Source organism: Leptosomus discolor, chromosome 19, assembly GCF_034619465.1.
Source record: "Leptosomus discolor isolate bLepDis1 chromosome 19, bLepDis1.hap2, whole genome shotgun sequence".
In the NCBI taxonomy this organism is placed as follows: Eukaryota; Metazoa; Chordata; class Aves; order Leptosomiformes; family Leptosomidae; genus Leptosomus; species Leptosomus discolor.
The window spans coordinates 5,347,745-5,359,592 of record NC_141409.1 but is presented as its reverse complement, the minus strand read 5'-3'; the positions used below and the strand labels follow the sequence as shown (position 1 = coordinate 5,359,592).

The 11,848-nt window shown below is 46.3% G+C and overlaps 1 protein-coding gene across 3 annotated transcripts in view; it reads right to left on the bottom strand.

Annotated features, from left to right (window-relative positions):
• Positions 1–11,848, bottom strand: part of PAPPA (pappalysin 1) — a 177,802-nt gene that overhangs the window by 72,646 nt on the left and 93,308 nt on the right. For all 3 annotated transcript variants that reach the window (XM_086475664.1, XM_086475662.1, XM_009955051.2), the window contains one exon: positions 11,275–11,366. In XM_086475664.1, coding sequence (XP_086331790.1) covers positions 11,275–11,366 — 92 coding nt within the window. The remainder of the gene's footprint in view (positions 1–11,274; positions 11,367–11,848) is intronic.

Genomic DNA, 11,848 nt, shown 5'->3' with positions numbered 1-11,848 from the left:
CATGAGCCAGAAAAAAAAAATCAGTTTATTGCAATTCAATTATTTAATGACTTTCACTCCTTTTCCCCTCCCCTCCTCCCAATCCCCTGTGCAAAATTCCAGGTCCTTAAGAGAGCGTGAGTTTGAAAGAATGGGGACGTCTATCAGGGAAGAATGTCATCATGGTTTCATTTCATCACGACCTCTGTGGACAACTTGTGTATGTGAGTAAGTGTGGAGAACTGCGTATTTGCTGGGCCAGTACTCTGAGCTGGCAAAGAGAAGCCAGCGTAAATCTGGAAGCCTTTCAGCTGTACGAGTGCAGCCGTCCCTCTGAGCGAATATTCCCAGGGTGGCCAAACTTCTTGACCCTACATGTCACATCTTAAAATCTTCATGTGGCTGGGAGCCACCAAACATATACCACACACCTCGAACAGCTTGGAGGAGGAGCGCTTGGGAGAGTGCTTCACAGACAAAAGATGACAATGGCTCCTCGGGGTGCCCCGTTACTCCACGGTGGGAGGGGGTTCGGTGGATGGGCAGATGGGCCCTAAGGCAACCCAGCAGTGCTGGGCCCAGCGGCCCCTGCCTTGCCTCCTCCCAAGGCAGGATCGCCCAACTGCCCTGATGCCAGCAGGGCCCTGCTACTGCTCATCCGACACTGACCCAGCTGGGACCATGTGCTGGAACTGCTGATGAACCTTGAGAGCCCCGGTCTGGACATCCCTGTAACGTGCCTTCCTTCTCTGCAGGGCTTATTAATGCTGGCACGGCTCTGCGCCAGTGTGGCTCATTCATCCCTGGGAGAGACACGCTCTGTGTCTGGCCAGCTCAAGGAAGGGGCACAGCAAGCATGGAGACAGACTCTTGGGTTCCTCTCGTTATTCTTCTGCTCCCCTCTCTCTGCAGAGACGTATCAAAGCGTAGGCCAGGTCTCTGCTGTACTCAAGAACAGCAGGATAAAGCTAAGCGGCTCACCCGCCTCAGAGCACTATGTCCCAGTTTGAGTGAGACACTCAGAAGAAATCTCTGAGAAACATTCTGCCCTGGAAAGACTGTGGTCATCAATCAAAAATCCCCAAAACAAATCCCAAACATATGAAAACATGTATTTTTGGAAAAAGAGTTTCTTTGTCATTTTATGAAAAGAGACTTACCTCGGTAAAAGAGGAAAAAAAAAGAATGGAAAACAGCTACCATATTAAAAAGACCCAACCTTGAGCCTATAAACATACACACAGTCAGATATACACTTACAGTGAAACACCAGCACCCAAGTGCGTCCTGATACACACCCACACTGACAGAAACCCTGACACACAAACACATGTACGCTCTCTTTACACATCCCCAATGCAGTCACACCACTGATGCAAACACATACCCAGAAACTCACAGCCTAATTTTAGGCATATGCATTTAGACAGTGTTTCCCTGTTCTCCCTGAAGCACTGACTTATTTTCACGACAGGCACTGAAGTAAGCACAACATTTATATAGCAACGTACTCCTGCACTGGCTCCAAATGTTCCCTCCTAATGCGATGATAAACGTAATGGGCTTCTGATAAGATCATGTGTTTGGGATAAAAGAATACTCAAGACCTACTCCAATCCGATGACTTAATTCATACTCACATGGATGGGAAGGCAGCCTTTGAATAGCTGTGATCCAGGCCAGTGTGTGATCCTAACAGAGGCTAATTTGTTCCTGATTATGCTTAAGACCCCAATAAATCTGTCTGCTCAGAGTCTGCAAAACCCGAGGGAGGAACCGAATGGAGAGACTGAGATGTCTGAATTAAATGGAGACTGCCTAAATGATTAACAAAGTCTTACTGAACTGCGCTGTCATGAGCCCTTCTGCTGTGCTAGTCCTGGAGAGTCGTCACACCCTGCCCTCCACCCCAGGGCTGGCTGGCACTGCACACAGGCTGAGAGACTCTGTGCTTTGAAAAATAATGGGGGAAAGCAGCTTTACAACCTTGGCTTTCTTTTAAGAAAGATCTGTAAGTCCTACTATTGACACGCCAGGCTGAAGCATGCAATGCCACACTTGGAGGGGAGCGTTGGTGAGAAGAGGGGAAGACCTTCCCTGCCCATGAGCTTCGTACTTCTGAGTGACAGCAAAGAGGGGGACTTGTTTACGTCCTTCCCAGACACTGGTGGAGGGACCGAGGAGGGCATCAACCTCTGTGGTGCACCCCTGGGTGGGCTGCCAAGAAGCAGCAGAGGCTCTTCCTTCCACAGGTTCTGCGCACCAGCTCTGACTCCTGATTCTTACCGTGGTCTTGGACGCTTGGTAGGTTTCACGTTGGGCTTTACATTGTCATGAGCGAAGTGCAGAACGACCAGATTGTTTCTTCTTACGATTGCCCTCACAAAATAAAAACTAACAGGCTTCTTCCCTTTCCACAGTGGTGTGAACACAGCCCAGTTAAATCCGTAGAGTCCCACAGGCTCAAAGCCGGGGAGGGCAGTGTCAGGAGCCGTACATTTCTAGGAAGCAGTAGCTAATACCTTTATTTCCATTATGGTGAAAAACGCATTTTCTGTTCTCAACTACTGTAAGATGAAACGCAGCACCTTCGTAATAGGAGCTAATTTTTGTCTCTACAGAGGTCTATAGGCTCCCAAGAGCTGGTGAAGGTCATAGTGATGTATCGGTCAGGTATGGCCTGCATCATGGACTATGTTAATCAACACCATGGACTTCTCACTTCAAAGTTGAATCTGATTTGAAGGAGATATGGAGAAAGGGAAAATCTGATTTGTCCCCAAGGAAAAATGATGCCAAAAAATTAAAAAGCAGCTGCCTGGAAATCCAGCTTGTATCTAGAAGAGCAAAATGTCTGCAGGTGCAGCACCTGGCAGCAGGAGTCACCATCTCTGGGGGACTGACAACAGATGCTAAAGGATCCTGAGCCGAACTCGGGGAACATATATTCATTCAGGCATCTCAAGCTCCTTCTCCCTATCAAAGTTCTTACTGAAGGCACAAAAATGTTGGGGCCAAAGTCCCTCTCTTGCCCTTGCTTTGGGAAAAGGCAGTCTCCGGTTCAGCAAAGATTTGTGTGACATCTGGGAATCTCTGGACGCTCTGTGGCAACCATCAACCTGAAGAAGGGGGATTTGCTGAGGAAACAGATTGGCAAGACCTGGCCTGTTTACTATTGCAGTCGGGCTTCAGGATCGAGAATGATCTTGGGGTGCTTGTACATTGCACCAGAAAATGATGCAAACTCCATTCCTGTTTGCTTCTTAAGCTGCCCGAGCACAGTGCAAAAGGCAGTGTTTGTACTGAAATACAAACCCCTCCTCCGGGGTTCAACAACGACAGGATGCACAAGGTAAGGCAGAGGATTTAGGGAGTACCTGGGAAGCGCCTGCCAGACCAGGTCTGGATGAGCAGGTAACTCCCCATCACAGTTACCTGTTCGAAGTGAGGCTAGATAATCACCAGTGAAACGAATGAAGTCTGGTACAGACCAGGAAGCAGACATGCAGGATATACACTTATCTGTGATAGGCAGCCTTCCACCTCATTAAAAAAAAAAAAAAAAGATAAAGAGATACCATTCATAGCACAGAGCACATCCTCTGACGAGGCTTTTAATGTCCGAGCCACACAGTCAAAGTGCTGGGGACAGACACTCGGGGCAGCTTCCTGTTTTCAGCTAGAACGCAGCGACTGGCATCAGCATAGTCTTCTTTTGTGCAATAAGTACTATTTTTTTAAAAGGCCAGACAAAAAAAAAGGAGTATTTTTAAGCTCAGCTGTTTACTTAGGGATGTTTCCAACTATAACAAGCCTCATGCCACATAACTATTTGTCCAAAAAAAAAAAAAAGAAAAGAAAAGAAAAAAAAAAAAGGGGGGGGGGGAATGCAGAGGCATTGTCTCAAAGTAACAAATTCTTGGAACACAGCAAGCTTCACAATTTAACCCCTGAAAGGTCTGTCCAGAGGTGTGCAGGCCTTTTTGGACACAGCGAGGGCCGCATCGCAGGCTCACCAAAGTCAGCAACTTCTGCAGAAGCAGGACTTTACCACCGCGTCACTTAATCGGCATCTCCAGCGGTGGTGTTTATGTTCACAGATGAAAAGAAACGTAACCAGAGGTTTCTATCACAAAAGGAGAAATAATTCCACTGCAGATCACATGAACCCGGCGGCTGAGTGATCGCAGAACCTGCTCCATTTATTTCTATGGGAGTTTCACCTTTGGCTTCAGTGGGAAGAGAGTGAATAACATGGCCTGCTTCCAGGATATCTGCTAATCTCTTCTTTAATATTGAAGAAGGCAGAGATATTTCCTGCTACAGTTAAATATTCGAGAGTTATTTTCCTTCCTGGATGTTCTGATTTGAAAAGAGGAAAACCATTACACAGAGCTTGGGCAGACCTTTCCAAATAAAGTTGCATATCAATAAATTGTGACATTTTCCTTCAATGAAATAAACCAGACACCTAGAAAATGAAGGCAGCGCGGGCGTTGCAACCTACTGCGGAACATCCAGGGGCCTCGCAGGAGGCTTTTTTCCGTACAATATGACAATCATGTCTGAGCATCTCCTGAACCGAGCAGCAAACGGGCATAATGCATTTGTGGAGCGTGGCTCCCTGGTAATTCAGCTGCTTTGTGGAAATACTTTCCTGGCCTTGTCCTTTGTCTGGCGTGACTCGGCTCATCGGTATTGGTACTGCGGTCGGAGCACAATAATTATGCAATTGATCTGCGTGCTGGAGACAGATACAATTACAACTCCCTTGCAGAGCCCGGCACTGAAATTTGATATTTCACCTCCAAGAACACGAGCCTTTGTCACTTAAGCGAAAGGATATTTTCCGTCACTGGCAGTGGTAGTAAGACCTTATCTGCTCTGTGGCTAGCCGACAGGAGCCAACGTGGCCTTCCCCCAACCCTGGGCAACCAGGCATGTTATAAAAGCACTACAACACACATTCTCTCTCCACCTAATCTTGTTTCCCCTCCCTGGGTGGTTGGATAAATCAGAAAAGCAGTGCTGAGCATATTTCGGTATTTCCTCGGACTTACACTGATTTATTAGCTAAACTTGGAGACTGTTTGACTGAAAATCTTGAGGCTTCTGTCACACACAAGGCAGTAACTGCTATGACCACGAGAAGGGTGACCAGCATGGCCCTTCCTGACACCTGGCCCGCTTGTTGGGGAGGCTGGGGAGGAGCCCAGGAGAAAAAATCCAGTGATGCCATTCACCAAGGAAAGCAAACTGCTTGTTTGTGCGTGTGGTTGGATGGTATTGCAAAGGAAGGTCTTGCGCTCAGCATCATCCTCTAAGCACAGCAAGTTGCTGTCGAGTCACAGAGGATGCTCTAACGAGGGAAGCACGACCAGTCGTGGAAGCCCCTCTGATCCATGGAGGGTAACGTGTCAGGGATGCAACAAGCAAAGGAGTGATTCTTCTGTTGGGCTCTCATCGTAGCTGTGTCCTAAAAAACAAAGCTGGATGGAGCTGGGCTGGAGTCACTGGCCTAGGGAAAAATGCAGGCAAATACCACTCCAGCCCACATTCTCCCCCACAAAAAACCATCTGTCCTTTTCATTTTGCTGCCTGAGATGCCTGCTCTCTCTGTGCTGTGCCTCAGCTGGCCCTGCTAAGATTGCACTGCTAATGATGACAGTCTGAAAATCACTTTAAGAGACTTTATGACGGTGCTATGATTACTAACTTGCCAACTGAGTGTTTAGACATTTTAGAACATGTAGCCACACTCCCATGAGCTGCAGGAAACAGTCAGCTTCAAAGTATTTGCCTTAAGCTGAAGGATTCACACAAATAACATCTGACTAGCCCCGGTCAGTAAATTCATTGCTATTTGCTATGAAATTCTGCTATAGAACCTCAGCTTCTTTATCGACAGCAATACTCTTTCCCAAGCTCCTTGGTCAATGATTTAGTCTTATTGATGCCCTGTGAGTTGCTGAGTTTCTCTTGCAAGGTGGTTGGGTTTCTCCCATGCTGTTGTTCTACTGAAAGCCCTCAGCAGGGTCAGCCAAGGCCTATTTAATGTTCATGAAAGAAGGCGAAATCACCATTACTGCTGTGTGGGGCCGCGGTTTCGGCAGTCAAAGCTGTGTTCCTGTGCAGGGGTATGAAGAAGGGAGGGGGAGAGGATGGGAGCGAGGCGCGCTCTCAAAGCATGCCCACAATGAATATGGATGGTCATCCATCAATTTATTTTAAGCACATTACTTCTCTGTCAGAAAGGGAAAAAAAAAAAAAAGAAAAAGAAAGAAAGGAAAGAAAAGACATATAAAATTAGGTTTGTGTCACTCATTTAACACTGCAATTTCCCTAGAGGATTATGCACCAAACAGAGATAGCAAGCTCATGAATATTAATCATCTCCCTGAATGCAATGCAGCCCACCAAACAATAAGATTAGGGGAAAGTGCTATGCTTAATTTATGGATAATGGGAGAGGTAAAGGATAGAGCTCCCACAAAGGTAAGGCTCACAGCTGGAGGGAGAGGCCTCTGAGGAGGAGAAGGACAGATCCAGATTTGTAAGGTAGCAAAAAAATTTGAGGCCAAGCAGGAGCGAAAGAAAAGGTGTTTAAGGATCACCGTCAAATTAAAATCATACTCCTCCCTGAACAACCACTGGCAACTAATGCTTCAAGCATGCCAGAAACTGGTGGTAAATTCAAGAGCTAGATATATTTATTTTCTCTTTCCCTCAACTCTGTGCCTTTTCTCTGGATTTTACATCCCTGAGGCCCTGATCCAACAAACCACGGAGACGCGTGTCTAATCTGAAGCGTCCTTCAGTGGGACCACTCACACGTGGAAGTCAGTGGGAGCGCTGCCCTGTTTTGCTGTAAAAAGGCTTTAGCGAAGAGTCCCTTATAAGCAAAGGAGATAAAGTGTAGCAATAATAACACCAATAAGATGCGACTGAAAACCCCATAAATTACCAGGCAAACTTAAGGGTAGATAGAAGTTCTGAAGCTACTTCCCAGCTGTGTTTCAATGCGTCTATCAGTCTTTACTCATCTCTTTTGATATTACTTTCTCTCTCTCTCCTTTGTTTTTTATTGATCTCTGCATCTTTTTTATTATATCCTTCTCTTTCTTCAGCACTGGTGAGCTAAATCAATGCATAATGCACATCACACTCAACAAAAGGAATGCAAATGAAAGCCGTGCTCTTTTTCAACGTCCGCACACAGATCTAGATGCATTTGTACAATGTTGGTGTGTGGGAGAGTGCATACCAAGGACAAGGTGCTCAGCTGCTTGTTAGACACCCATTTCTCAATGGTCTGGTGGGAATGGATCAAGTGCTAGGAAGCTCTGGGTTCCCACAACTGCAAATCATAACTCTTATGACCAAGGTCTGTTTTACACGGGACATGTCGGCTTGAACTTGGCTGAGATCCGCAGTAATCGCAAAAATCAGTTATCCCAGGAGGATTCAAGTGCAAGGTGAAAGAAAAGCAGCCAAGAGGTAGGAGAGGGGTGCATCAGTCACAGCGGACACAACTTTGATTCGTTCGTCTCCTACAAATCAAAAGGCAAAGTGAAACTTGCCCCGTGGGACCAAATTCTGCGCGGAGGAAATAAAACAGGCAAAATCCACTACACAAAGGGGAAAAAAAGTAGAGATGATAAATTTCAGGATGGGGAAGGGTGAGTGTACTGCAGAACTTAAAAAAGGAGTGCTGCCAGATGCTTTCATTAATTAATTAATTAATCTCACTGCCACTCTTCAGCATGTTGCAGGAAGAAAACGCTATTAATCTTATCTGTTTTCTGTTACTCGGCTTTGTGTTCAGAGAAGGCCAGGACAGCCTGACAGTAAGACCACACAGTTTTCTTCCCTGCCTCCCTCCTTCCTTCCCCCGCGCCCCTCCTCCCGTGGCAGAGCAGATTGATCCACTGTTATCTGATTAGAGAGGAAAGGAGGAGGGAAAACAAAACCAAGGAAAAAAAAAAAAAGTCTAATTTTATTACAGCACTAGCGCAAAGTGTCTTGAGAGCCTTGTGCCGTTTACTCAAAGGCAAGTTGGACCAATTAAAAAAAAAACCATAAACCTCATGATCCTAAAAGGCAAAGGGAGCACGAGAGGCAGAGGGACACCTGCAAACAGGCTGCCTCCATCCTTGGAGATATCCAGAACGCAGCTGGACATGACCCTGAGCAACATGCTCCAACTTTGAAGCTGTATCTAACTTTGAAGTTGGCCCTCCTTGGACTGGAGACCTCCAGAGACTCCTTCGAACCTAAATTATTCTGTGATTCATGGCTCTAAATCTAAAGCTTGATGGTGTCTGCAGGCTCTGTTGTATTTCTCTTCTACCAAGCGAGGTGACTTGCATAGTCCCTGCTTTGGAAGGAAGAAGCCCACTTGGGCTTTGCTATCAAAGCTCCTGCTATGGAACCCCCCCAAATGATGCCCCTTCAGCCCTGCCTCTGCAAACAAAATGCCTGGTGATTATTTTCAGCCATGTGGGACTCAATCCTACAGACAATTTGTGACAAGCATTGCATTCACTGTTGTGGTTAGATTTGCTGAAGTCTAAAGAATGCCTTGTGGTAGTTCAGAAACATGCCTGGAAGGAAGCATTTGCAAGATCAAACCCCGAGGCCCCCAATTCAGCAAAGCCTCTGAACATGTGTTGGAGGCTCACTGAATTCTTTGGTGAAGGGGAGTAATTCCCGGGGCTCTAAAGAGCTACATAATACAACAAGAACATCACTGCAAAAAATAACACTGTCTGAAATAATTACTTGTTGTCCTACAGGATTATAACATGTGTTGGCCTTGTAAACACGGAAAAAAATTACACTTATTTTTCTGTGCTCCTCAAACAGGGACGCAAGCACTCTGTATTTTCCAAGAGAAGATCCCACCAGTCTCAAAGACAATTTTTGTTTGGCGAAAGCAGACGCTCTGGTCTGATATTATTAGATTGTGGAGAATGAGGAATTTCTGTTCTTTTTAATTATTATTTATTGTGCAACAGGTACAGCCACTCGCTTCCCCAACATCTTTATGTTTTCTGGTGAGATTTTAATGCTCGATACGTTAAAACAGACTAGAAATCAGCACCGTTCATTTGTCTGAAAGATTATCCAGCAGTTTGTCCCTAGCTCTTCATGTCCTAACTCATGGTGGTCCAGGACCCATAAAAGCCAACAGGACCTGTTTCAGGTCCTTTCAGAGAAGCTATTACCTTCTCTGAACCCTTCCTAGGGGCTTGATGAAGGCAGTGTTTGCCCGAACGCGACAGCAGCTGGTCTACCCTCACAGACCCTGCATGCACACTGAGGCCACGCAACAAAACATCTGTAAGGTCCGTGTCCATGCACCTTTCCATTGATTCGGCCAATTGGATTCACCTAAGCACGCCCCCATAGTCAGTATTTCACAAGCAATTTGATTTAATTTGCTTTTGTAATCCAGGACCTGTGGAAACCCACAACTTTCCAAAGCCCATGACAAACAACTTTTTACCTCTGGAATTCCCCTTTCCTTTTCAACACAAGCAAATCTGAAAAAAATCGCTTCCTCTGTAATGATATAGAAAAATCCATGTGTATGTTTTAGTTGCTTCATTTTCTAATCATGTTGCTGTCAGACAGGTTTTTTCCACACTCCAAACCAGCCCTGTTGCTGGTCCTGGAGATGAATGTTTACTCAGGCATAAAGCAGGCTCCTGCACCCACCTGGAAGGACGCTGCTGTGTGGCCCAAGGCTTGGGACAGCTCACTCTTACTCCTATCCAGGGACTTACTTAGAGCATGATGCATCTCCTGTCCACCCCACACAACCCAGTTTCCTTGAGAACCAGTCTACCCAGGGGAGGACTTGGGTCATGTCCTAATATAACGCTGGGATGTGGTCAAAGTACAGGCCTGGACCGAGGAGCTCAGACCTGATGTTGAGCAGGGTGATACAGATGCAACCATATAGCTCCAACCAAAACCCTTGCTGGAACCAGCCTCACGCTATGCCTGACTTTTGGAGAACCCAAAATATTTGCATAAGTGTTTATCTCCCTTTCAAAATATTATGACTAATATCTTTCAGTGCTTGAGGCTCTAATGCAGCAAGTTACTTGAAACACAAACGTAACTTCAAGACCACCAATAGTCACAATTAGCCTCGACCACAAATACTCTCAGATTTCAATAGAGCAACTTATATATGTAGATATGTAAATAAGTACATCACCAAATCAGGCCTCAAGTTGCACAGCGTGGGATGCTGAAGTAAAAATGTAGCCGTTACGAGGAGACAAGCAGTCCCCAGCTTACCACCCAAGGGAAACGTGGTGCCTGTGAGGTCCTTTATATGTTGCTCCAGGCACAAGAGATAATCATCCGTTTGCCAAAAAGAGCAAATTTCCATCTTGCCAACATTATGTTATCTGCTTGGGACTGATGCCCTGAGCTGAAGGCACAGGATCACGAGATGGGACAGAGTATTCGCTTGGTCAGTCCAGATAAGGAATCTCATAAAATCTCTTGAGAAAAGGCTGACCCTTTATAAATACTAACTTTGGTTTCAGCAGCTCTGCATGTTCCATGCTTCCCCAGACCTGCTGAGCCCATAACGCAGGGCTACCCCACAGAAGGTGCAGCATAAACTGGTCCCCACTTCCCTCTCTGCCCTCAGCATTCCTAGAGAGTTTAATAAATATGTAAAGCTCACAACTGCAGCCCTGCTATCCCCGATAGCTCGAGCATCTTCCAGCCATTGTGCTTACAGGTTTTGCTAATCAGAGCAAACCAGGCTTGCAAATGAAATCTGATTAAGTAGTTTTCACCTCTGAAAAAGGGGATTAGCCAGACTTTGATCCTCAGATATTGATTTGCAACTCAAAGGAGGTGTGACCTCAGCTGGACTTGCTTCTGGTCTCACTCCCTTCCCCTTTCACTCCTCCTCCTGTTTACCAGAAAAAAATCAGTTCATGTCTTCTCACGTAGCCAGATCTAAAGCCTATTGAATCCAGTGGAAAACCACCCACTGACTTCAATGGTCTTTGGAACAGTCCCACAATGGCTGACTTAGCCTTAAGTCCTAGCCTGTTTCAAAGCCAGCAGAACCAATTTCCCATCAAAATGACCAGAAGCTGGGAAGATATGTTCGCCTTTCAAACCTACAAATTCCACCTTTTTTTCTCTCTTCCATGACAACTCTTCAGCTGGAAATGCTGTAAATACGGTTGATTTTTTTTCCTTGCACTCTGCATAGGGTTGCTGCCCACCGTGAGTGGAAGGGCTCTGAGCCAGACTTACCGATGCAATTAAAGGATAACTCCTGCAGGCAGAATAGGGAGCAGCCATCACCGTTGATCTTATTCATATCATCGCATTCTTCCCCCAAGTCTCTGTAGACAGGGCACACACATGCAAAAAGGAGTCAGATGGCAAATGGCACCATCCCGACGATCGCTGCAACCCCTCTGCAGAACCCTAAAGCCCTGAAACTCAGTACAGCAGCTTTGTGTGCTGACCCTTGAAATACCTCTCCCTTTCTCCTCCAGCCCTGACTTTCATCATTCCTGGTTCACAAGCTTGCCTGGCCACTTCTCTCCTCCACATGTGGATACCACTTGCTGTTCTCTGATGAGGATATGAGCAACTTCCTTCATAGCTGGTGTGGCTGCAACTCAGCAGGTGGGGAAAAAGAGAACAGGAATCTCTGAAACTCTTTGTATTAAATCTAGAAGGGCCAGACCGTGCCCCAGCATGGGAATAACAAAGCACAAAGCCCGGTGCTGGGCTATTCCAGGTGACAGCACTCGGAGGAGGGCAGTTGACAGGGAGCAGGTGGTGTCGGGGATGGGGTCCTGTCTTGTGCCAGCCCGCC